We start from the raw sequence: 22,831 nt of genomic DNA, 5'->3' as shown, positions 1-22,831 counted from the left end.
CAGGAAGCGGGCAGTGATGAGGGAAAACCTTTCTGTGATAGGTCTCCACAATCTGCTTTGCCATCAGTGACTGAGCTAGGCGAAGCTGGCCGCCATTCCAAGTGAATTCGATTCCCACCAGACGCTGGACGTTGTCGGACCATTTAATCTCCAGTTGGCTTTCCATTCCACTCCGTAGTTCCGCTAGAAGTCGCTTGTCGGATGATACGGCAAATCCATCGTCAACGTGAAGCCAGATGATGATGAATTGGCCTCTGCGTCGAAACAAATAAAGCGATGGTTCCATTTCACTGGCCTCAAAACCAAGAGACTCCACCGTTTTCTGGAAGAATTTCCACCAGCAGCGGGCCGCTTGTTTGGTGCCGTAAAGTGCTTTCTTGAGCCGCATAACCTTACCCTTGAGTGAGGGAGTGATCTCAACCGGGGGTTGTATATACACCTCTTCCTCAATTGGGCTGTACAGGTAAGCTGAACTCACATCGAAAGTTGCGGTGTGAAGTTTGTTTGAGATCGCCAGTGAAATAAGGAGGCGAAGGGTGTTGAGAGAGGCAGTCGGGGCGTAGGTCTCGTTATAGTCAAGGCCCATCTGCTGGTTGAAACCCTTGGCAACATACCGAGCTCTATATTTATCAACGGAGCCATCCGGTTTCCTCTTGATAGAAAAGACCCAGCGCGCTCCCAGTGCCTTACACGCCTTCGGCGGATTCGTTGGAATCCAAACTTCCAATTGATCAAATTTCAGCATTTCATACTCAGCTGCTTCTCGCCAGAGATGGGCGTCAGGACCGGCCAGCGCTTGCTTGATTGTCTTGGGTAAGTTATGTTCTTCGTCCGTTGACAGTAAGGATAGTTGACGCCTTTCTTCTTCCGCAATCTCAGCTGTTTTCTCTTCACCAAGTCGCAGCATGATCTGTTTTAGGATTAGATCAACCTGGCTTTCATTTTCAGCTTCTGGTTTAGCTAGCAAGTCAGACGCGGTTTTGGTCGTCGATTTTTGAACTGGTAACTTCTGGAAGTCTGGAAAATTTACCGAACTCAAGTGAACCATCCTCCTTTCATTCGGGACCCAAAGGAGCCAACCAGTCCCCGAGGCTGGGTAGCCGAGCAATTGACCCTCACGAGCGCGTTCGTCTAGTTTCTTCCGTTGTTCTTTAGGAATATGGATGATCGCTCTAGCTCCAAACGGGAAAAGAGTTGCCGCGATAGGTTTCACCTTATATAGCAGCTCCAGAGGTGTTTTGTCATTGGTTCGACTGTTCGGCATCCGATTGTGAAGGTGTGCAGCTGTGGAATAGGCGAAACTCCACCACTTGCTAGACAGTTCACTTGAGTGAAGCATCGTCCGCGCCATATCGCCAAGTGTGCGGTTGACACGCTCGGCCTCTCCGTTTTGCTCCGGTGAATATGGCGTAACGGGCGCTAAAGTAGTACCAATGGCTTCCAGTTGAGGCTTCAGGCTTTTGGTATACTCCAGCGCATTATCACAGCGGAGGTATGTCGGGACTTTCCCAAGGGCAGTCTTGAGGTAGCGGATCCAGCCCATGATCTTCTCAGGAACATCGCTTCTGTGTTGCATGGGCGCGCAGAAAGTGTAGGTGCTGGCATGATCCCTTAGTGTCACCAGATATCTGCAGCCGTTTATGTCCAAATTAAGCGGTCCGATAACATCCGACACGCAGAAGTCGAGTGGTTTGTCACGAGGGATCTGGGTCTCCATCCCAAGAGTCTTTTTGTCCAGGCTTTTGGACCGCGCGCACTGCTCACAGAAGAAGGGTTTCCATTGTATCTTGACATCCGGGTAGTTGAGGCGCAGAAATTGTTTGACAACTTCATCAGAAACGTGGCCAAGGCGCATGTGCCAGATGTATGGATCAAACGATGGTAATTGGGATATCCGTCTAGATTGCAATAAAGCGCTAGTTTTAAGGGACCAACAATAATTGTGGAATACAGTCTCATAAGAATTGTTACAGGGGTCTAACAATGTCGCTTGCGTTCCATCATACTTCAATTGCCAGCCAGAGGACAATAGACGACCGGTCGATAGGATTATGCCGTCAACACCAGGGCAATGATAAACGTCCTCAATCTTCAACGGTCCCGTCGGTGTCGGGATCGTCACACTTCCGATTTCCGAGACCGATACATTGCAATCAGAGACCGCCAAGTAGAAAGTACGAGGACTTGTCAGTTTCCTCTCGACGTTGAACAACGGCGAATCACCGCTTACGTGAGCTGAGGCCCCGGAATCAAGTAGGACTCCGTCCGTCACTTCAGGAATGTTGACCTGTCGCAATCGGTTGCCACTCTCCGGTCGAGGGGGTGGGCGATATTTGGATCCTTTTTCATTGTAATCAGCACTCGGAGGGTTGATTTTCCCCGTCGCAACGTCTTTCCAGAAATGAGCGCAATCTGGGTACCAGTGACCATGCGCACCACAATAGAGACAGTGCGCTCCGTGCTTCTTGATAAGGGCTTCGGACTGGCTCTTTCCTTTGAAATGGGCTGCCTTGTCGAGGGACAAGGTCGATTGCTGGTGAGGTGGTTGCGATCCAGCTCGCCGTTGGGGAGGGACATAGCGGGATTGGTTTTGGATTGCTTGGATGCGGTCCAGTTCCATGGCCATAGGATCAGGTGTTGCAACCGGCAGTGGATTCAAGGGGCCAACCGTCTTATTGCGCAGTTTGTTGGCGGCGAATTGAATGATCGTCATCACATCGTCGAATGGCGGAGCGTCCTTGTCGTTGAGTTGTTGATTGACTGTGAACTCAAACGTCATCGACTCCACGCCGACGGGTGGCTTGAAGTAGGACTGTAACAGGATGCCTAGGGCTTCATCCCAGGTGATTTTGAGCTCAGCCAGTTCTGACTTGAGCCGCGCCCATACAGACAGTGTCGCATCCGATGCCGGTGCCGGGTCATTGATGAGTTGGACGAGTTGATTCAATAGTTCGATCTTCCGTCGTCGGTCGGAACGGGAGCATTTGGTCTTCAGGAGCTCAAAGATATCTTTTGGAGAGGTCATCTTCGAGGCATCAATGATATCGCCGAGTGTATCGACAATCGTGTTGCGCATGAGACTGGCAACGGTGGATGCCTCCTCCACAGACAAGATGGCAAAGTTTTCCGTCTTGTCTGTGAAGGGCTCTTGACGGATGAGGACATGACGGAGAGTTTGGTCGATTGCGGCCTCCCAGGATGAAAAATTCGTTCCCTCGTAGGCAAGGATCGGCTTTCGGGGGTTTAGCTGATGATGGACCTGCATAGGTTTATTGAGGAAGTTGTCCATTATCATTTCCTGGCGTGTGCGGTGGCGGGCAACGACTGGGGCTTGAGGTACTGGCATCTGAGCTTGGTTGTTGCGCAACGCGGCGATTTCTTCCCGGAGATCATGGAAGAGTTGCCTCGCTTGTTGCGGGGTGAGGTCGGGTTCCATGTTGTCGTTGGATGACGGTGATGAGGGGAGTGAGAAGGAGTTGGTGGGTGGGTTTCTGGATGTAGATGGTTGGTTCAGCAGAGCTGATCTTCTTCATTCGATTTCTGACTCTCGATTCTTCTTCTTCTTCAGTTCTTCGTTGATTTCAATCTGGCGTTCCTTTTTCTTCTCAATCCAATTCATCAAATGGCCGAAGGTAGGAGCGGGGAGACGAGCAGCGCAGCGAGCAGGCTTTTAACCTATAAGATGCCTCAGTAGATGTAGGCAAATGGGATCTGGTCGGTACAGTCCCGTCGCGGTCAGTCTCGGCACTGACGAATCCGGCTCCAATCTTGGTGAGGAAAAGAGATTGGAGCCGGGCGCGGGTCCGGCCAGGTTATATAGTCTAAACCTAACCGGTTGATGATGACTAAGCACCGGTTAGGTTTAGAGTCTAAGTACATGATTATGCTCTAACTGTGTTTATGTAATCTTGGCTACTGTGACTCTACCGGAGGCACTCCAACAAGGGTCCAGCCTCAAACACGCCTCCGAAGCGTTTCGTAGACGACTTGAGCAGGTCATTGATCCTCCTGCCAAATCAAATGGGGCGCGGTGGCATACCCTGTTGGTTGAAGGTCCGAAACGCAAGGCGCTCGACACCGCGTACAGGAACCAGTTCGAGGTTACTTGTATTCCAAATTGACTTCACGCCTGAAACCAATCCCTTGGTGCAGGCGCCTGGGGAAGAACTTATACATCAGGCTCCCTGACTTCCTTTTTCCCTGGCGGCGGCTCCAGCTCCACTGTTGCATTTGCGCAGTTTGAGCAGACCCCGTCCTGTCCTCCTCCACCTTTGCACTTGCAATAGGCCCGAGGGGAACAAATTTTTTTTTACTGCCCTGTTGCATTTGCACAGGTTTTTAACCCCCCATCCGTCAATTACAATTGTTTTTGACCTGAGGCGGACATTTTCTGCAATTGTGTGCTGAGCATTTTTTTTTCCCCCCTCCTGCCCTTGCAATTGCAACTGGCATGAGGGGGGTGAATCCTGCCCCTTTTCATTCCTGGTTCAGGAATTGGGGGGCAAGTCCAAGGCATTTATGTTCGGGGACTTTAAATTAATTTTCTTGTGGTATTAAGCGTAATATGCTGATACCTGAGAAAATTGGAGGTTGGACGCAAGTGCCAATTTTCCATTTACAGGGGGCTAAATTTTAAGCCCCTTTTCAGAAAATTGCAGGGGAAACCCTTGATCCCAATTTCCATGAAAGTGTGGATTTAATATACTTAGATGATGGATGCAGATGTATCGGTAATTAAGTATCCTCCAGATGTTCTCCAAGCATCCGCCTGATGGTATGTAAATGTCCATCGGACATCAGCAACTGTGCTTGCTTTGCCAAAATTTTAGCTCAGCTGGCACAGCAGGGCTTCAAAGGTTGCAGGGTTTGCACGAGGGCAGGCTGTGTAGTGATGTGACCCCCCTGCCTTGGGGCTGTCACAAGAAGGATCACAAGCCTCCACTTGTCCTAGCATATAGTCCAACCACGCCCCCGCCCCTCCTAGCTTGATAGAGATTGATCTGTCATCTCTCCCGAGCTAGGTAAGCCAGTCCCTTCTTTCCTCCTTTTCTCCCTTCTGTATCGACCCTCGTCCGCTCTGCCCATGTTGTTGTAAGTAGAACCAACAGAGATTGATCTGTCATCTCTCCCGAGCTAGCTCCACTCTGCAATTCAGCACACCTTGGTTCTAGAATTCTGTCCCAGTGTCCCCAGACCTGACTAGTGAAGAGCCCCCCATTCTGGGCTCTTACAAGTGACCAGTCAGAAGGCAAGGAGCAGGGCAGATACATGAGGCAAAGCAATCAATTGGAGGTGGGCGGACCATGGGTTGAACCCATCAAGGGTGGGCGGGGGCCCGGGGAATGAGGTGCTTACCAGATGTGCCATGACACCAATACTATGAGTCCCCACACACTACACTAAACTACTAGAATTGGGACCAAACATCTTTTGGATACTCTGGCTGGAGTATCCAATGGATGCTTGAATTTTTGGACTGGCAAGATGTCCATTGGACATTCTAAATTGGGAGTGTCCAATGGACAGAAATTTGAAATGTCCAATGGATGGTTTTGAATGCCAAGCATCACTTGGACGCTTCTGGAAATGTCTGAGTGATGCTCAGTGCATGTTACGTCCACTGGATGCTTCCCGGGCATCCTCTGGATGCTTCTCAATCAGAAACATCCACGGGATATAGCACATTTTTAGAAAGGCGCCCCGTGGTGTATGTGTGTTGTTTGGCGGATCAAAAAGATTGAGAATGTGGGGAGAAGGTGCTTGCCGGCAGACTACAGGGCTTGTCAGATGTGACTGCTAAGCTCGTTTTGGCAAAACCACTGAAAGGAAGAACTCGTCCTGGTGCCGGCTACAGATGATTTGATAGTGAAAAAATGAGCTATGTACTCCAGCAAGAGGCTCATAACCTGTTGGAGTGGTAGCTCATAGAATGGAGGATTTTATTACAAAGTAAGAAAATCATGTAGATGTACTATCTACAAAACACTGTGACAGTTGTTGCAGTCAAGAACTACCTATGTGTGATGCCGTATGGGGCACCTAAAGAGTTCCTGACAGACAGGGGTTCAAATTACCTGTCCGCTGGGTTTGCTAAGTTCCTGGCAGCCACCCGCAGATAAACGGAAAAAGTGAGCGCTTCAATGCAATTTTGGAAGCTGCTCTGTTCAGAATGAACACCACCGGCAATCCCTCTAGATGGGAGGTGTGTTTGCCTGCAGCATTTTTTTCAGTGAGGATTCACGTCATTGATAGTAGCGGGTTTTCTCCGTTTGAGCTACTCTATGGTGTCAAACCTTGCCTGCCTAAGGATTGTTGGAGGATGATTGCAGCTGACCCAGTTCCCCCGGGTCAACCAGAACTTCATTCTTGGATAGCCAAATTGAATAAGACCCGTGTGACCGCGGCGGGCAATACTGCAATTCGTGCGCAGAAGAACAAAGAGGCCTTTGACGGAAAGACCGTCTTTGTGCGTGATTTAGAGGGCTTAGTAGTTGGGCAGTATGTTAAATTGCACAGCGGAAATACGAAACGTTCTCCCCGATGGTTTGGGCCTTTCTCAGTGGATAAAGGTCCATTAAGAGTTTGGGTGTGTAAAGTAAGATCTGGGAGGCTTTCAGACTCAAAGGGAAGTCATCCAATACAATGTCACCCACTGACAACTGTAGCTTAAATTTTTAGGTGAAATACACAATAAACTCTGAGAAAGATGTGCCTGAGCCAAAATCCCACCAATACTGGAGGACTTCCCTTCATTTTTGAATAAATCTGGAATTTCAGATTTCATAGGGAAATCTGGAATTTGGGACTCTGGATTGCTTTGGGGATCTTTGGGGACCTAGATTTCCCTGTGAAATCTGAAATCTGGCAGCTCAGATCTGACTTTCCAAATCAACGGGAAGTCCTCCACTGGCTCGGATCGGATTGGATCAGTATTGCAATCTGGACCTTGAAAAAAAATTCTGAGGGATTGTACCACCCATAAAATCCACTGGATTGGATTGCCTTGTTGATCCGTTCCCCAATTGCTGAAAATATGGGGATCAAAAATTGATGGGTTGCTTGTAGAATATCTGGATATTCTGAATCTGTACTCTATCTTAACATACTTACCCATGCACATGTATTTTGGTGTGCAAAATTTTGAAAAATACGTCATTTGTTCAAGGTTTCTTGGAAACATGATATATGATGATCATGCTTTCAACCACAAAGAGTGATTGACCTCCGATTCATCTTTTTTTTTTTTTTTTGAAGCACCCTCAAAAGCAAGATTGATCAGGAAGAGTTTCTGTAACAAGGGAAGCCAACAATCACAAAGTGGGGTTTTTTTTAAGTAGTGGCATTATTGGGTTTTTTAGGAGGATTTTTGTTGGTGCGTTTTGGAGCAGGAGGTTTTTGCCACAGAAGGGGTTGAGGAGGCAAGATGTTATTCTGCTCAGCGGTGGCTAGAGAAGGATTGGAGGAAGGGGAAGAAGCGGCGGCTTTGAATCCGTCGAGGAAGCTGGGACTGGGCGTAGTCGAGTTGTTCTGACTGGCGTTGATCGCACTGGTATCGGGGATACCTAATCTGGCTTTTAAAGATTTCGGGATCAACCTGATAAACGTCCCCCAGAGTAATGAAAACATGTTGTTTGTACACCAATAAAGGAATACCGCCTGTTAATCAAATCAGCAGATCAATCATCAGTTTCATCATCCTTTCTTCAGCATGTCAAAATTCCTCCTCAAGACTGACTGAAGGTAAGTCATGGAATAACCATAAAGTGCCAACGATCACAGCTCGTAAGAACCACATGACCTTTTGGCTCTGTCCGGCTTTCAAGCCGCCCATCTCAGAAGCAGTCTGGTTGAGGTCCACGAAAGGCGTAGGTTTGTCAGTAGAAGTAGAGTGACTGATGAGGTTGAAGAAAAGAAAAAAAGAACCTACCTCGACACTCAGCAGGGTCAAACCAGAAGCGATCAACGGTAAGCCATACCAAGGACCCGCAAGAGTCAGATCGGTGAACCAGAGGGCACCTTCGGCAGTCAAACTAGGTAGATGGTGGCTGCCCATCTCACGCAGGGCCCAAAAGAAGGAGACGAAGAGACTTCCCTGGAGGAGGGGCAAGCCGAGCGGTGCGAGTGGCCTGAAGCCTTCCGTCTTCATGTAAGCTCGGAGCTCATTCTGGGCATGGAGGGCCTTGTGTTGTTCGCCGCGAGTTTGGAGCTCCTTGATCTTGGAGATCTTGACGTCGATCGAGGGCTTGATGGTCATGTTCCGAGCTCCGATCTTCATCGACCAGATGTTGATCGGGATGAGGACCGTCCGGATGCCGACGATGACGACCGGGATGGTGAGGAACCAAGGCAGGGCTAGCTGGTCGTGGAGCGCACAGAGCACATTTTCGATCGTCCCGCTCGTATATCGTGCAAGGAACCCATGTTCCAGTTCAAGCGCTGCAAGTTCCTGGCTGGCGGAGCTGGTGGTGGTGGATTCTATCAACTGCCCGAGTTGGGGCTCGAGAGCGGGGTCAGGGGTTGCTGCCGGTGTGATAGGCTCGGCAGGCTTCTCGAGGGCGGAGGACGGTACGGCTGAGTGTTCCTCTGCTGGCGATGATGGATTGGATGATCCTCTGCCAAACGGCCACAGTGAATATGCTCTTCTGGAGTCCACACTCGATAGATTGGTAGTCGTTGAGGCTCGAAGAAGAAGTCTTGGGTTCCGGAGGGCGAGATTCGAAACGAGAGGCTATAATGATGATACGTTCATGGATTCAGAAATTATGCAGTATGTTTCGTTTTGCTGTAAATAAGTACGGACCGAGTGCGATGATCGAGACCTGAGCGCCAAACGATCGGGGGCGAATACCCTAGATTTTCCTGTGCTTGGTTGGTTGAGGGTACAGATGTTAATTTCCGGGTGTAGTATTCCTGGCCGAGCTGAGGAGAGAGCAGAAACCTACACGTTTCCAGAGTATGACCTGACTGCAGTCCTGAGCATCCTGGCGAGCGAAATGTTCTTGGTGGTCCGGTGGGCTGTACTGGCCGTAGGAGAGCCTCGGAGAAAGTACAAGCCCCCCTTCGCCCTTAGGGTTGGAACTTGGCTCCCCCCCTCCCGCCCACAACTCAGCCTCAGCCGGCACTTGTCCCTCAAACCACTATTTAAAGCCTGGCCGTCCCCTCTCCACACTCCCCGAAGAACTGGCCCGTTCCCCATCCAGGTAAGCAGACCCTCCCTCGCCCTTTTCTCCTCCTCCAGCTCCCACTTTCAGATGATGACACCGAATATTCACACTGTATGAAAAGAGCTCGCTCTTGGATGTGTTTACCAATTTCTTAACTACAACGGTATCTGAACACCCACATCGTCTACAGACCATTCTTTGCTTTCATCGATCTAGCACGCTAACTCATTGTTTTCTTTCCCTTCCAGATACTCCTCCCATAGCAAGCATATTCTTTTGTCCTACTTTTGCCCACATATAAAATACCTCCCTGGGATTGCCCCTTCAGCCATGTCATTTTAGCAATCTCCTGTTTACCAACCATTATCACATCAATCCCATTGTTTGTCCATGTTCTATGTATACCGGCCGCTGATCTCCGTCTTGGTCTATCAAAACAATTAATGAGCCACCAATGAGTAGTCATACTTATCACCTGGCAACACGCGAACTGGTTGTCCCAAGACAAAGAATGAGCCCCAAGTATCACAGATGATTAATAATTCTGAACCGACAACACATGGCAATGGTATAAGCAATTGGTCCGTAAAGCGCGGAGCCCAAAATCTAACCGGTGGTTCATCCATGAGGCGCGGAGCCCAAACTCCCACGAACTTAAGTTCTTAACACAAGTCCCTCCTCGAGCCTCCAATGTGGAAGAAACTGGAACAGAAAGATTGTTAGACCAAATTGTACGTGCGGCCATAACCTACATAACTCAGCTCAAGTTGCTTTATGTCTGGAGGGGGGACGCAGTCCCGCACCCCCGGTCAGCGCCATGCGGCCACTCCACAGGTTAGGAGGGTGGGACATTTATAAGTTAGACTTTGTATAACAACGCTCTTCATTTATCTTGGCAAAGAAGTGTACATAGCTTATGAAAACGGATCGGAAGAAAGGGTGATCACATTGGGTTAAAATAGGAACAGAATAAAAAAAGACAAGGTTGATAAGATAAGTGGATGTTAGATAATATACATGAAAAATGGAGGGGTGGGAAGAACACCAGGAGGGCGAGGAAAGTGACGAGAGGCCGCCGAGTGTTTTTCTCGGAGGACAAGGTTGGAAGCAGGTTTTCAGAGGTGGAGGGGAACGGATTGTGGATGCTCAAATTCAGATGTTTCGGAATTGTGCGGGGAATTGCTGGCCGGCGAACTGTCCGGGGATTGGTTGGCCGGGGAATGTTTGGACGGCGACTTGTTGCTGTCAAGAGGAGAAAAGCAAGTCGTCAGTGAGCTGCCGGAGAAGGTGATTGGTCTTCTTGCCAAGTCTTGAACTAGACTCACCAATATGACTGGTCTCCCGTTGACGTTAGTGTAGATGACGGGCTGCCCATAGCCAACTTGGGGTGTCGGCATCGCATTCCCGGTTTGTAACTGGCTGACCAAAATGGCCACGATGATCCCGGTTGAAAAGGCGAACATTCTTGAAGGGGTTTTTAATTTGTTGGTTTTGCGGGGGGATCTTCGTAAGCGGGTTGATCAAAGCTCACGAGAAATGTGCAATCTATAACTTTTTCAGGCGGAGAAAACTGTTAGTAAACTGTTGATGTCTGTCGGTCCAGACTCGACCAAGCTTACCTCAAGATGATGAACCAACGGGTGTTTGTAATGGGGAAGGAAGACGCTGAGGGTTAGAACTGATACTGGTACTATTGGGGGTGGGGCTGGATGGGGTTGTGGATGGTAATGGTTTGACGGAATGGGCATGAGTGGGTTATTTATAAGAATATCTGGTTCCATTGCCCGTCTGCTCTTGCTCTAGCCCCACGCCCCACCAACTGCTACCCCTGTAGGTAGGAAGAGGACAAGCCAGTCCCCTCCTGCCCTCTGCACAACCGTGGAGCGGAGATGCCTGGGTCAAAAGTCCAATGCCATCAGCCTTGATGCCTGGCGTGGGCAGTTGCCATCCACCCGCCAGCCGCAAGCCGGGCCAGGAGTATTATCAAACGACCAGTGCAAGCGCCGTGTCCAGGCTTCTCCGACAGAACCCGGCGGACCGAAAAAAAAAAACTGTGGCCAAGCTATGGAGGTCAAGCTTTTACATACATAGCTTGGCGTTGCCGACTTCCTGAGTCTATGCATCGCAGTTTCCTTTGCAGTAAGATATATATTGAAATCGCCACAACCAGATCGTCATTAGATGATAACACGAGCATGTCGGCCTTGACGGTCACTACACGATGACACGGCGCTATGTCAACGGTCATGCTACCATTCGATGCACGTATACATCCTTTTTGCATCTGTTGCGTGTTCATGGGGCTTTGATAAACTGCAGTGGATATTAAGCATGCGCAACAATTTTTCACGAGTAACAAATGAAAGGGATGATGCACACGAAGAAAGGCTAAGAGCCAGAGAGAAGATTACAATAGACCGATCCAGTCAAACTTCGAATATCCCAACTGATTCAAAAACTTATCCACTCGAGTCCGATTCAAACCAGACAGACTGTGACTATGGCTACTGCTGCTGCTGCTGCTATGGTTATGATTATTTCGATGTTGGTGATGTCCGGTCCTTTTGGGTTTCCTCCATTTATGAGGTTCTAATTCCAAGAGATTTCCGATGATTTCAGCGGCAAAGTATCTAGAAATGGTGGGGATTGAGAGGTAAGGAACCATGTATAGCATACATATCAAGTCAAGCGATCAAAAGCAAGGGAGATTTATATACCTGGGAAATTTACTTCCTTTTAAGCCATCATCAACAATCGATGTGTAATCCTCCTCTGCTCCAGTGTTGCCTTTGGAAGCCCCTTGTTCATCATTACCTTCAATGACATGTCCGAAGCCCTTTTCGCCCTTGTAATCCCACTGGATCATAAAGTAGGGTAGTTTCGAAACCATCGATCTTCGGAAGCCCCCCGGCCTGTCACTAAAGTTGATCAGCTTCCTGTGTTGAGACCATTCTGATTCACACGAATTGATTGATTCCTTCGTTTATCCCCCAAAACCATTATACCAAAATAAAACAAAAAACCCGCCCGGTGGATTTTGATGATTAACATGAGAGGTCTTCGCAAAAAAGAAGTGATAGGCAACCACTCACTCGGAAATAAGCAGGTATATCATTAAATAAATCCCATGGGATTGGGACTACTTCAATGTAGGTATGAAGCTGATGCTTAAAGCTTATAACGGTCTCGTAAAAGACAACCCCTTTATCGTGCTTTTCCGAAAACATCCTCATTAAACATTTCATGTAATTCTATCGGCAGAATAAAAGAAGAGAATACGGGTTATTACTCTCTCAAGGCTAGATCAAGAAACACATTACATGATAATCAGAAAAAATAAGTCTCACTTTGATCTCATCCCAAACGTCATCATCAAGCTCCAAGGTGGAAAGACAATGCTGCATAGGAACAATCCAACAATGACCATCGACGAGTTCTTCGAATTGAGTGCAACTCAAATAGACCTTAGAGCCACTCGAGATTATTCCTAAATTCGATGGGGGTGATCCGTCGTCCTTGAAACAAAACTCACAACTCTCCAACGCTTTCCTCGTCCGTGCATAATCTACACGTCAACGCCCCAGATATATAAAAAATGATAATCAAGTTACCATCCGTTTTAATTCTGAATTCCATTTAGGAGTCGCTTTTGAAGAAGCGGGAAAACTGTCAAATAAATCTTACCATTGATGGCGAACATTCTTTTCGATGCATCTGTTTTCATTTTCTTCCTTGCCAGTCGGTCGGCATTATCGTCCATGTAATCCAGATCATTCTAACACAAGAAGAGGGTATACTGATCGGTTTTGTGATCGGAAAACCGATCAGATTTGCATCAAAACTGTACTCACTTCGAATTTCGCATCACCCATAATCCTCGAAGCCATTTCGACATCGAAATCTTTTTGGTCGGCGGCACCCGCCTGAAGTTTCTCTTGTCTGACCATTTGGCCTAAACTGATTTGGTCGTCATCTGCATTGAATCTCAACAGCTGTCCAGTTTTGGGATCACGTGTTTCAAACTGAACATGATAGAACATAGGTCAAACAGAGTCAAGACAGCAAAGATGACCCGCAACAACACTCACCTTGGCCTCTTTTTTCCTCCTGTTTCCAGGCTTCGATGACGAAGCCTCATCAGACTCAATTCCGGCACCAATGTCATACATCCTTCCTCTTGCGTCGAGGGACGGGATCAGTTCAACGGTTTGTTGAGTTGACGGGCCACGTTTTTGAGATTCTAGGGCTTCCTTGTACTGTTTTTCAAGCTCGGGGACCGCGCCTGGATTCATCAGTTTAGCTTTCATGATGCTGGCCTGAAGTTTATTGAGCGTGGTCGTGTCCGCTGGAGGTTTATTTATTCCAGCTAGTGATGCTCGGTTCGCAAGGGGATTGATGACCGAAGGAATTGGGGTTGATGATCCCGATGGTGAAGGTGAAACGGGGTTAGAGGCTGAAGGGCCGACTCGGATTTCATCCACGCGTTTGTTAGTTCCCAGACGGCCACCTTCGGGGGTGTTAAGGGCAGAATTAGGTTTTCGAAAGCCAGCTCGACTATTTGGACGACTGCTACTGCTGTTAGCCTCATTGTTGGTGAACATGTATCGGCGCTCATAGGACGACGAGTCTTGTCGAGGTGTACTACGTCCACTTTCGTGGCCAGAATGATTCCGACGATCTTCAACGATCCGACGCTCTTCGTTGGCTTGTTCCCAGGCTTCTAATGTTCCGTATCGTTCGAGAGCCACTTCCTCGATACGCCGGTTCTCCTCTTGAGCAGTATCATAAGTCCGTTTTAGCTTTGTCAGTCTCCATTGATAACCCGGACCTCCTGGGGTGATTGGCGTTTGAGCTAAGCAAACAAATATATCATCAAGGCCGTCAATGAAATCGGGGGCTACCACGTAGCTTGATAATCCCAATATCTTACAAGGTTTGGCATCGGGTTGGTAATCTGGATCGCCTGCTCCTAGTCGCTTGATAGAGCTGGAAGACTACATATTTTCAATCAGTTTCTTTTACAGAGTTGAATCAAGCTCGACCAGAGAAAATGAAACGAACCTGACGAAGTGAGTCTTTTTCTTTGGCCCTTGCTTGATCTTCTTTCTCCTTGTTGACTCTAGAGCTAACCAATGTACCTAGACCGCTGAGAAATTCGTCGTCCCGACTGCCTTCCTGACCATCCTTGGATATCATCCAACTCTCTCGTCCTGCGGATCTTGCCTCCTCTGTCTTGCTATGCTGATCATCGCTCGCAATGACGGGTTCAGGTTTTGGGATTGTGGTGGACTAGAAAGCGTTGATAGTGGGAAAAATCAATAGGCGCGCCAGTATTTTGTGAATTATCTTCAATGAAATGAGAATGCGGACCTTAACTCCTTGCTCCACTGGCAGTTCTTTTTCGACCCACTCATCTGACTCCTCCTCCTCCTGCCGCCCCACCGGATCGGGTCTGTGCTTATGTTTCTTGTGCTTTTTCGTGCTCGACTCGCGTTTGCTCCCTTTCTCGACTCGAGACGTTTCCTTCGCTCCGGCCATCGTCGTGGGGGTTTGGTTCGAGACAAGGAAGCGGTCAACACGAGCAAACCACTACGTTCAATCGGGGCCACCCCGGGGAGTTTACCACATTCAACACAACCTCTCCAAACTTTGCAGTCCTCATCGGACAAGTCATAAAATCACATAAATACATATTTATTTCAGTTATGCCTTCTACAGATTGTACAACACACACGCATAGGGCTTGAAAACGAGAATTTATAGTGATGGCAAAAAACAACAATATCTGATTGATTGAATAGAAGTAATATTTGGATCACAAAATTAATATAAAGAAATCCGAATCTGTATTCCCACATGTGTAGGTATATCCTCATTATGTAGTTAATATATCGGGGCCCCGAAATCTCTACATGCGACCGAATTGACTTTGAGTTTGAGGTTATCCAAGATATTCTTCCAATAAACGAAAGGCGGATTGTGAGACTGATCGATAGAAAAGTGTTTGAGGATTAGGTCTTCCCACCATTGAATGATCTTGAAGACTTTTTCCAAGTCTTGACCGGGTGAGGACTGCTGACCAGTCGAGAAATTTGGGTTGGGAGGTGGGTCGATTAAGTCGAGCAAAAACTTCTCGATGATTTCAAGATCCCGCTCGTCGATTTCGACTAGATTTAGTGCCGCTGGCTGTTCTTCAGATGTTGCAACAGTGGCAGATGGCGAACTGACCGAGGAAAGCATCCACTGTTCGATTAATTCAATTACGTCCTCCAGCTTGCTCAATCCCTTCCGACCTGATCGGCCTCCTCCTCGACCAAACAAACATGGCGGCTCTGGTAAACTGATCTGAAGAACTTTCGCTGGAAGATCAAAGTTTTTCCTCCACTTTCTCCATCGATCACCCTGTCGAGTCACTTCCTTGAACCGACTCGAATGGATCTGGAACTGATTCCATATCAAATCAAGCTGGAACGCTCTAGTTGAATTCCCCTTGAGCTCCCTAAAAAATCGCACATCAATCTCCAGAGCTTCAAGTTGCTCATCGCTAATCCTGTTTGGCGTAGGGAGTAGTTCAGTGGCTCCCTCTTCCCTACTTCGCTTTTTTTTGGGGGGGGATATCTTGGCTGGTTGATTTCTGGTGATAAGCTTAAAGGTCTTCTTGTTGATTAGTTTCTGGCTAGGCCCTAGAGGGGCAACGCGATGGTTGATCTTCGACTTGGGACGAGAAACTCGTTGGTCTTGAAAAGCAAGCTGTAAGCCGGCAAGACGGTCTTTCTTCTGCGATGAAGCGGGTATTCGACCGTTGAGCTTCCTATGATCGCCCTTGAGATCTCGAGTGAAATTGGGTGGAGTAGGCGGTGGAAGATGTCGACAAGATTTTTGCTGGGCATAGATTGCTTCGATCGGTTTACGTACCGATGAAGGGAGCTCAGCCAAGATTTTCCAGTCAACTTGACTGACTGAAGGTAGACCAAATTGATTTGTACTTTCCTTCGATTTGCCATCCGGTGTGACGAGGTCGATGGTGTTTTGTTGATCGGGGGAGAGATTGGCTGATTTGCTTTGACCAGCACCAATGGATTTCAAGATATGAGACTTGAGCGGTGTGGGCAAGGCTTCCACGACCTCTAAATCAATTTGAGAAGCCGGAGGGATAGAGAAAGGGGTGGAATGAGGCAGGTCGGGCGCTTTGGATATTTTCTTGGATGTTGATGCAACTGGCGTGCGGTCTCCGTAATTTGGGATTGTCTTGTTGGAGCCGTGAAGTACTTTGCTCTGATGTCGAGGACCTTGTCGACGGGCAGATGGTTCAATAGCCTTGGTTGTTTGAAACATCAACGTCGACTGGCCTGAAGGTTTATCCCCATGAGTATTTTTAGTAAGCTTTTCGAGCCGATTAATTTGTATTCCAATCCCTCGGAGATCTTCAGGTGGAATGGACATGGATTGAAGTAATTTCCACGCTTCATTTCCGATAATCGTCCCATCGCTGACACCGATGCCACCTGGACCAGAAAGTTTAGTCGTTTTGCTGAATTCTTCACAAATCCCATGTCCCATGTATTTCTTGGTCTCCACCGGAGCATTTGGGGCACGTTTCATAATTTTGAGGGTGAGGTGAAGACCAGAAACTCCTACTTCGGTCAGCCGACGTGAAACCTCAAGACCCAAGTGTCGCAAAAAGTCCCGGGCATCATCATTGCCGCCGTCTTCAATTGCTTTGAAGCGGATTCCATAATTTATGACGGCAGAGACCGATTTCCTCTCGTGATTCGAGGACTTGAGAGTTCGATCATCTATTCCGTGAGCATATTGATGAAGAGTTTTGCCTCGCGATGGGCCCAAAACATCGACTAGTCGAGAGAGAGGGAACGCCTGAAGCTCTGCAACATTATCGACTAAGAGTTTGCTGTGCACCTCATTCTTTTGCGCCCATCCGAAACCAGGCAAGTCATCAATCGATAAATCCTTCAGGAGAGGGTGTGCTTGATTGGGATCCAAAAAGTACGATCCGCAAGGTTTGGCTTTCTTAGTGGCGAGCTTGGCCAACAAAACATTATAGGAAATGCCGATCGACACCTCGCATTGGGTGGCATTCCGTACGGTTGTGCGGATTTCCTCAGCAAGGCTCAGCGCGGACGATTTGATTGAATTGAAATTGCCAGGGGGATACTGGTTGGTAAATCGACTGCTAACGTCAATCAAGCACTCGTCAACGGACACTGCTTGAAGTTCATCAGCGTAGGAAAGAAGGATGTTATAGAATTTAAACGACAGGTCTTCATAAAGTTTGAAATCGTATGCAATAGTTTGAATTTCGGGGCACAATTCTTTAGCTCTCCCGAGGCTGTGAGGGTTAATAAGCAACCGTCAGTTGCCTTTGATGTTACCATTGAAATCAAATTAAATAGTCAGAGATGGTTACATACGTCTGGCCGTTTCGAACTCCAAATGCCCGTGCTTCGTAACTGCAACTGGCGATTTCACTTGTACTTCCGTTCGGCTTGGCCGAATTAGTGGCCTTGGCATGGCACACAGCCAAAGGTTTTCCCTTGAGCTCCGGCTGTCCAATCAATCCAGCAGAAATGAAGAAACAGTCGAAATCGACATGCATGATGACGCGTTTATCGCTCGCGTCTCCCTTTAACTTTTTCGCGGATACGACTGAAGTCTTTGCGGTCGGCTTTTTGTTTTCAGATAAAATCGATACTCGTTGTAGTAGCTCCGCTTTCCATGTGCTCAGATGATGTAGCCTTGACTGTTGGAAATATGTTTTGATAAAGCTGGGATCCGAACACGAGATTGAGCCGAGATTCGGAACTTCTACATTAGTTTCGAAGATGCCTGAATCAACCTGGGCTTCGGTTTTCTCTTTAAACTGTTGACCGCTAGACTCTGAGTTGTTAGATTGATCCTTCGACGGTGAAAGCGTAGAAAGAGATGGGGCAATTCCCAAAATCGGAGTCGAGTCATCCAAGCTGGGTTCTTTTCTGGTATTTTCTATTATCGCAGAACGCGTTGGTATTGATTTCAAAGTGGATTGTATACTAGATGCTACGGTTGGGGTAGTGCGTTTGGGAGCGCTAGATTTCCGAGAGAGTGGTGATGGGTGATGAGATGGTGTTTGCGCTGGGCGGGTAATTTGAATGGATGTTTGTGTGGAGAGGCCTCTGGCTAGATCAAACAGATTTTTCTGAGCAATCGCTCGTCCACCAGTGGCTTCTCCTTCTGCTATCTTGGGTTCGAGGGAGAGGATTCCACCCATGAGTCCGAAGTCGGACCAATTGAGCAAACGACCGACTGAAACGCAATGGACAATCCATTCTGGCTTGACTACCCTATAGGCACGGAATTCTTCGCGTTTCTTGGGTGTCAGGGATGAAGCGACGATATGCTAGAAGTTAGATGGAATCATCAGTCCTTTATCTGTGTTGTGGCAATCAGGTAGGTTTCTCAACTCACCGTGAGGGCCGACTTGTGATCAAGATACGCCATGTACGTCCCACCGTGCAAGATAATCAAGCTACGGATCTCGGAGAGAGGTGGATTCGTATGACCGTTGACCTGAGAGGGTTATAAGATGTTACAGATGAGATTGGAACTGTTGGGATTGATAATCAAACAAATGACGCACATGAATCACAAGCCCAGAGAAGATCTGTGGGCGGATTGAATTGCCTAGTTCGGACTCTCTGAGAGCTGATTCTTGAAGCTTGAGTTTCTTTCGTTTGTTGGCCATGTACTTGGGGATTTCGCCAAAATTGAGAGCTTCATAAGCTTGATCTTGAGTATTTTTATCATCGTGGTCATCCTTGGTAGTAGCTGGGGTATCCGATTCAGCCCTCCGTTTCCTGAGTTGGTTTGCAGATGACGACTGATGAGGCGAGGGGAAGCCGGGCAGTGGTATGGTCGCAAGAAGTGAGTCAAACTCATCGTCTGAGATGATGATATCGTCATTTTCGTCCTGGTGTTTCATGGCCTGGACTGCCATGGTGAATCGGAGTGTTTCAAGACAATCGCATCCTATCAGAAATTGAACAAGAAGTTGGTAAAGAGGCCAAGTCTGCCGTCGGACTCGCGCAGGCTGCAAGCCCTCCCCGGGTCATCGGAGCATGAGGGGGGGTTCGGGGGTTGTGCGGGGGGCAGCCGCTACCGGTCAAGACAATATGGTGGTCTGATCCTGATTCTTTCTGAGTTCCACCGGAGTATTCCAAGCCGCTTCCCTGATTCTTTTACGCTTCTTTGATCACAAGCTCCGCAACCTTCATAGTTTGAACTTTGCACATCCTTCCTCCGCCTCTCCGACCCGTTCGTCGTCTTATGCTCTGGGATGCCGGTGAAGAGAAACAAAAGAGAGTCTAAATTTCATCATCCCAGATCTAATACAAAAGAAGGAAAAAAAGAAATAGACGAGATAGTGAGAACATATTGGGGCTTACCTGGGATGCCGGTGAAGAGAAACAAAAGAGAGTAAGGAAAAGAGAGGTCACCGGCACCCAGGAGAGGAGTCTTTTTAGAGAAACTAAGAACAAGATATAAACATAAACTAAATACATATGCTAGTACCGAAACATAACACCATAACAGCCAGCCCCTCGAAAAGACTCCGACAACTGGTCAAAAACTTGAGCAGAAAGAAAATAATAGAAAAAAAATGTACCGAGAGAATAAAAAGTTAAACAATTGATCAAATTCAGAAATGGGAGTCAAAGAAGAAAGGAAAAAGAAAGAAAAAAAATGCCCATATGACCGCCTAAAAGTAAACCGCCGCTGTCGAGCACAAAGAAAAAAAACAAATGTGTCGTTATCTTAATCATACAACCATTGATATGAGTGGGACGGACAATCGCGGGGGGCGCATGTATCTCGCAGCTAGCGCATGCTGTCCCCCCAGGTACTTGCCATAGCGTATGTCACTCAACCGGGAGTAGACATTTTGAGGCTGGCTAAAATCCTCTCAAAAGGCATCGGGCCCAAAGCCTTGGTCATGATGTCGGCAAGTTGTCGATCTGTCGGGACCCATTCAATTGCCAGCCGCTTGCGATGTAATTGCTCATTGATGTAGAAACATTCACGTTCGGAGTGCCGAGTTCTCTTGTTCGCCGAGTCCGAGTTGTCTTTGGAAATTTTGACGGCGGCATCGTTGTCGCACATTAGCCGAGGCGTGATGATCTGGTTGGTCATGTCAAAAAATAACTCCTTGAGCCAAACGGAGTGTCTCGAGGCCCAGCCCAGCGCCATGAACTCCGCATGGCAAGTCGAGGTTGCTACAGAGGGTTGACGCTTGCTCGCCCAGAGGATCGGCGCTCCAAAAAGTGTGGTAATTGAACCATGAGTCGATCTGGCAAATTCGCCACCCCAGTTGGCGTCAACCCAGGTTAACATGTCAGTGTTGCCGTGTTCTGGTTCGATTACCAGCTCCCGACAGCCCATTGCCTTGACATATCCCAGAGCGTGCTGTACGGCCGCCCAGTGTCGTTTAGTCGGCGATTTGGCAAAACACGCTAGAAATCCGACAGCAAAAGATAAATCCGGTCGCGTCGCCACAGCCAAGTAGTTTATTGATCCTACTATGGATAGGTAGCCGTTAGGGTTGATAATTTCTTCGCCAGACTGAGCCGAGAGAAGGGAATTAGTGTCTTTGATCGGTACAGATCGTGGGAGTGTTGCGTCCGTGGTGAAAGTGTTGATAATTTTGCACGTTAGAAATGGTTGAGACAGCACAATCTTGGAGGACGAAGGCCGGTTGACTTTGATTCCAACGATAGTATGTAAAGACTCTTCCCACGTTGTGCGAAGTTTAGATTCAAGAGTTGAGCGAAATTCCCGCATGATTGCGGCCGATGACGCCGTGACCACCCCATCGTCGACGTGAATCCAGACAAGAACAGTGTCACCGCTTCTGTGCAAATGATAAAAAGAGTCGTCATAGAAACTGACAGTGAATCCAATCCCTTCCATTACTTGGACGAAGTGTTTCCACCAGCAACGCCCGCCTTGCTTGGTTCCGTATAATCCCTTGTCTAGTTTGAGTGACTTGCCCCTATGCTCCTCGGGCACAAACATCCCGTCAGGCACTTTTACCCACACATCCTCATCAATCTCGCCGTGTAAGTACGCCGCCGTGACATCAAAAGCCTCAATCATCCAGCCATTCGAAGTTGCTACCGCAAAGAGCATGCGTAGTGACGCAAAAGTCGCCGTTGGTGCCCACGTGTCGTGGTAATCCTGGCCAAATATTTGACTGAAGCCTCTGACAATGTACCGGGCTTTGTATTTCTTTATTGAGCCGTCTTGATTCCGCTTGATGTCGAAAAGCCACCGTGCGTCGGTCTCCTTTCGGCCTGGCGGCACATGTTCGAAATGCCAAACGGACATATCCCAGATGTTGGATAGTTCGGTGTCCACCGCAGCCGCCCATTTATCGCCATCCTTACGGGCAACCGCACGCGCGTAGGTCCGGGGAAGAAGCTGAGTTCGAGTGGCATCTGACAAGCCAGTTTTGTTGGGAGATTGGTCACGAATTGTGGCCTCGGCAACGTCCGATCCAAGTACTAGTGCGGAGTTGAAGATCATTGGTGACACGTCCTCGGTGTTCAGAAGCTTGTCAATGGTGCGCCTAACTGGTGGCTGCTCCAATTGATTGTTGTGTTGAGGCACACGAATAGGCTCAGCGGAAAGTGTGTCGGAGTTAGGTCCATTCTGAAGGATTTTATTGAGGGAGTCAGAGAGTGTCAGCTTTGGTTTTGGAGGCTCGGGAGGATTGATAGTCTCGCGGCTGGAATAAGGAAAAGTGGTGATTGATGACTCAAAAAATGTGTTGTTTGTGGGGACCCAAAATATCCATCCTTTGCCACCTTGGACGTAGCCCACAAGATTGCAACGCCAAGCTCTCTGGTCAGTTTTTCCGGTTCGGTAAACATCGGGCTTGTGTACAAAAGCCACCTCGCCAAACGTCCGAAGTCAATCCAAAAGCGGCTTCTTGTCAAACATGAGTTCAAGCGGTGTCTTGTCGCCTGTCAAAAAGTTAATCATGCGGTTGTGCGTGAAATACCCCCACATGTAGGCAAAACCCCAGAATTTGATGGGAAGTCCCGAAGCTACAAGCGCCGTGCGGGCCATTTCGCCCACCGTGCGATGAAGCTGCTCCGCAGCGCCGTTGTGTTCAGGTTTGTATGGCATGGAGTGTTGATGCTCGATGCCTTTGTCTTGAAGCCACACAAGAAAGGCTTTGGATGTGAATTCCCCGCCACCGTCCGTCCAAAAACGTTTGAGTTTCTTTCCCGTAAGTCGTTCCATCCGCTCGATGTATCTCTTAAAGTTCAAGCAGACCTCGCTTTTAGCTTTGAGCAGGAAGCCTTCAGAGTATGTGCTTGCGAGGTCCCGAAAAACAACCAGGTACTTAACACCATGAAAACCCTCGACGAATGGTCCGAGAACGTCTGACACAATAATGTCCATTGGGTGTAATTGAGATTCCTCGGAGAGACGCGAACCGCGAGTGCGCTTACTCTTGCTCACTAGACAGTCTTCACAAACGAAATCCTTATTGGTTAACTTCTCGGGCAGGCCGGGCAGACTCCCCAGCGCGCACATCCTGATGATGCGCTTGAGGCTGATATGGCCCAGCCGCCGATGCCACATTAGAGCGTCAGGGTTTTTAATAG

At 48.2% G+C, this 22,831-nt stretch overlaps 4 protein-coding genes across 4 annotated transcripts; all 4 read right to left on the bottom strand.

Moving 5' to 3' along the window:
• Positions 1–7,329: 7,329 nt before the first annotated feature.
• On the bottom strand, positions 7,330–8,275 carry PtA15_11A196 (uncharacterized protein; the record flags this gene model as incomplete). Its single annotated transcript, XM_053161079.1, has 3 exons — positions 7,330–7,656; positions 7,736–7,843; positions 7,928–8,275. The coding sequence occupies 3 exons, from the start codon at positions 8,273–8,275 to the stop codon at positions 7,330–7,332; spliced, it is 783 nt and encodes a 260-aa protein (XP_053025062.1).
• A 2,041-nt stretch (positions 8,276–10,316) lies between these two features.
• Positions 10,317–10,627, bottom strand: PtA15_11A195 (uncharacterized protein; the record flags this gene model as incomplete). The annotated part of the gene is made up of 2 exons (XM_053161078.1): positions 10,317–10,406; positions 10,490–10,627. The coding sequence occupies 2 exons, from the start codon at positions 10,625–10,627 to the stop codon at positions 10,317–10,319; spliced, it is 228 nt and encodes a 75-aa protein (XP_053025061.1).
• A 944-nt stretch (positions 10,628–11,571) lies between these two features.
• Positions 11,572–14,702, bottom strand: PtA15_11A194 (uncharacterized protein; the record flags this gene model as incomplete). Its single annotated transcript, XM_053161077.1, has 10 exons — positions 11,572–11,794; positions 11,882–12,141; positions 12,257–12,415; positions 12,512–12,729; positions 12,849–12,939; positions 13,016–13,186; positions 13,253–14,016; positions 14,095–14,158; positions 14,226–14,453; positions 14,535–14,702. The coding sequence occupies 10 exons, from the start codon at positions 14,700–14,702 to the stop codon at positions 11,572–11,574; spliced, it is 2,346 nt and encodes a 781-aa protein (XP_053025060.1).
• Positions 14,703–15,047: 345 nt separating this feature from the next.
• On the bottom strand, positions 15,048–19,155 carry PtA15_11A193 (uncharacterized protein; the record flags this gene model as incomplete). Its single annotated transcript, XM_053161076.1, has 4 exons — positions 15,048–17,511; positions 17,594–18,558; positions 18,627–18,728; positions 18,799–19,155. The coding sequence occupies 4 exons, from the start codon at positions 19,153–19,155 to the stop codon at positions 15,048–15,050; spliced, it is 3,888 nt and encodes a 1,295-aa protein (XP_053025059.1).
• Positions 19,156–22,831: the final 3,676 nt, after the last annotated feature.

The sequence above is a fragment of the Puccinia triticina genome, chromosome 11A, assembly GCF_026914185.1.
Source record: "Puccinia triticina chromosome 11A, complete sequence".
NCBI lineage: Eukaryota > Fungi > Basidiomycota > Pucciniomycetes > Pucciniales > Pucciniaceae > Puccinia > Puccinia triticina.
The sequence above is the reverse complement of the archived record's forward strand: the minus strand, read 5'-3'. Positions and strand labels throughout refer to the sequence as shown.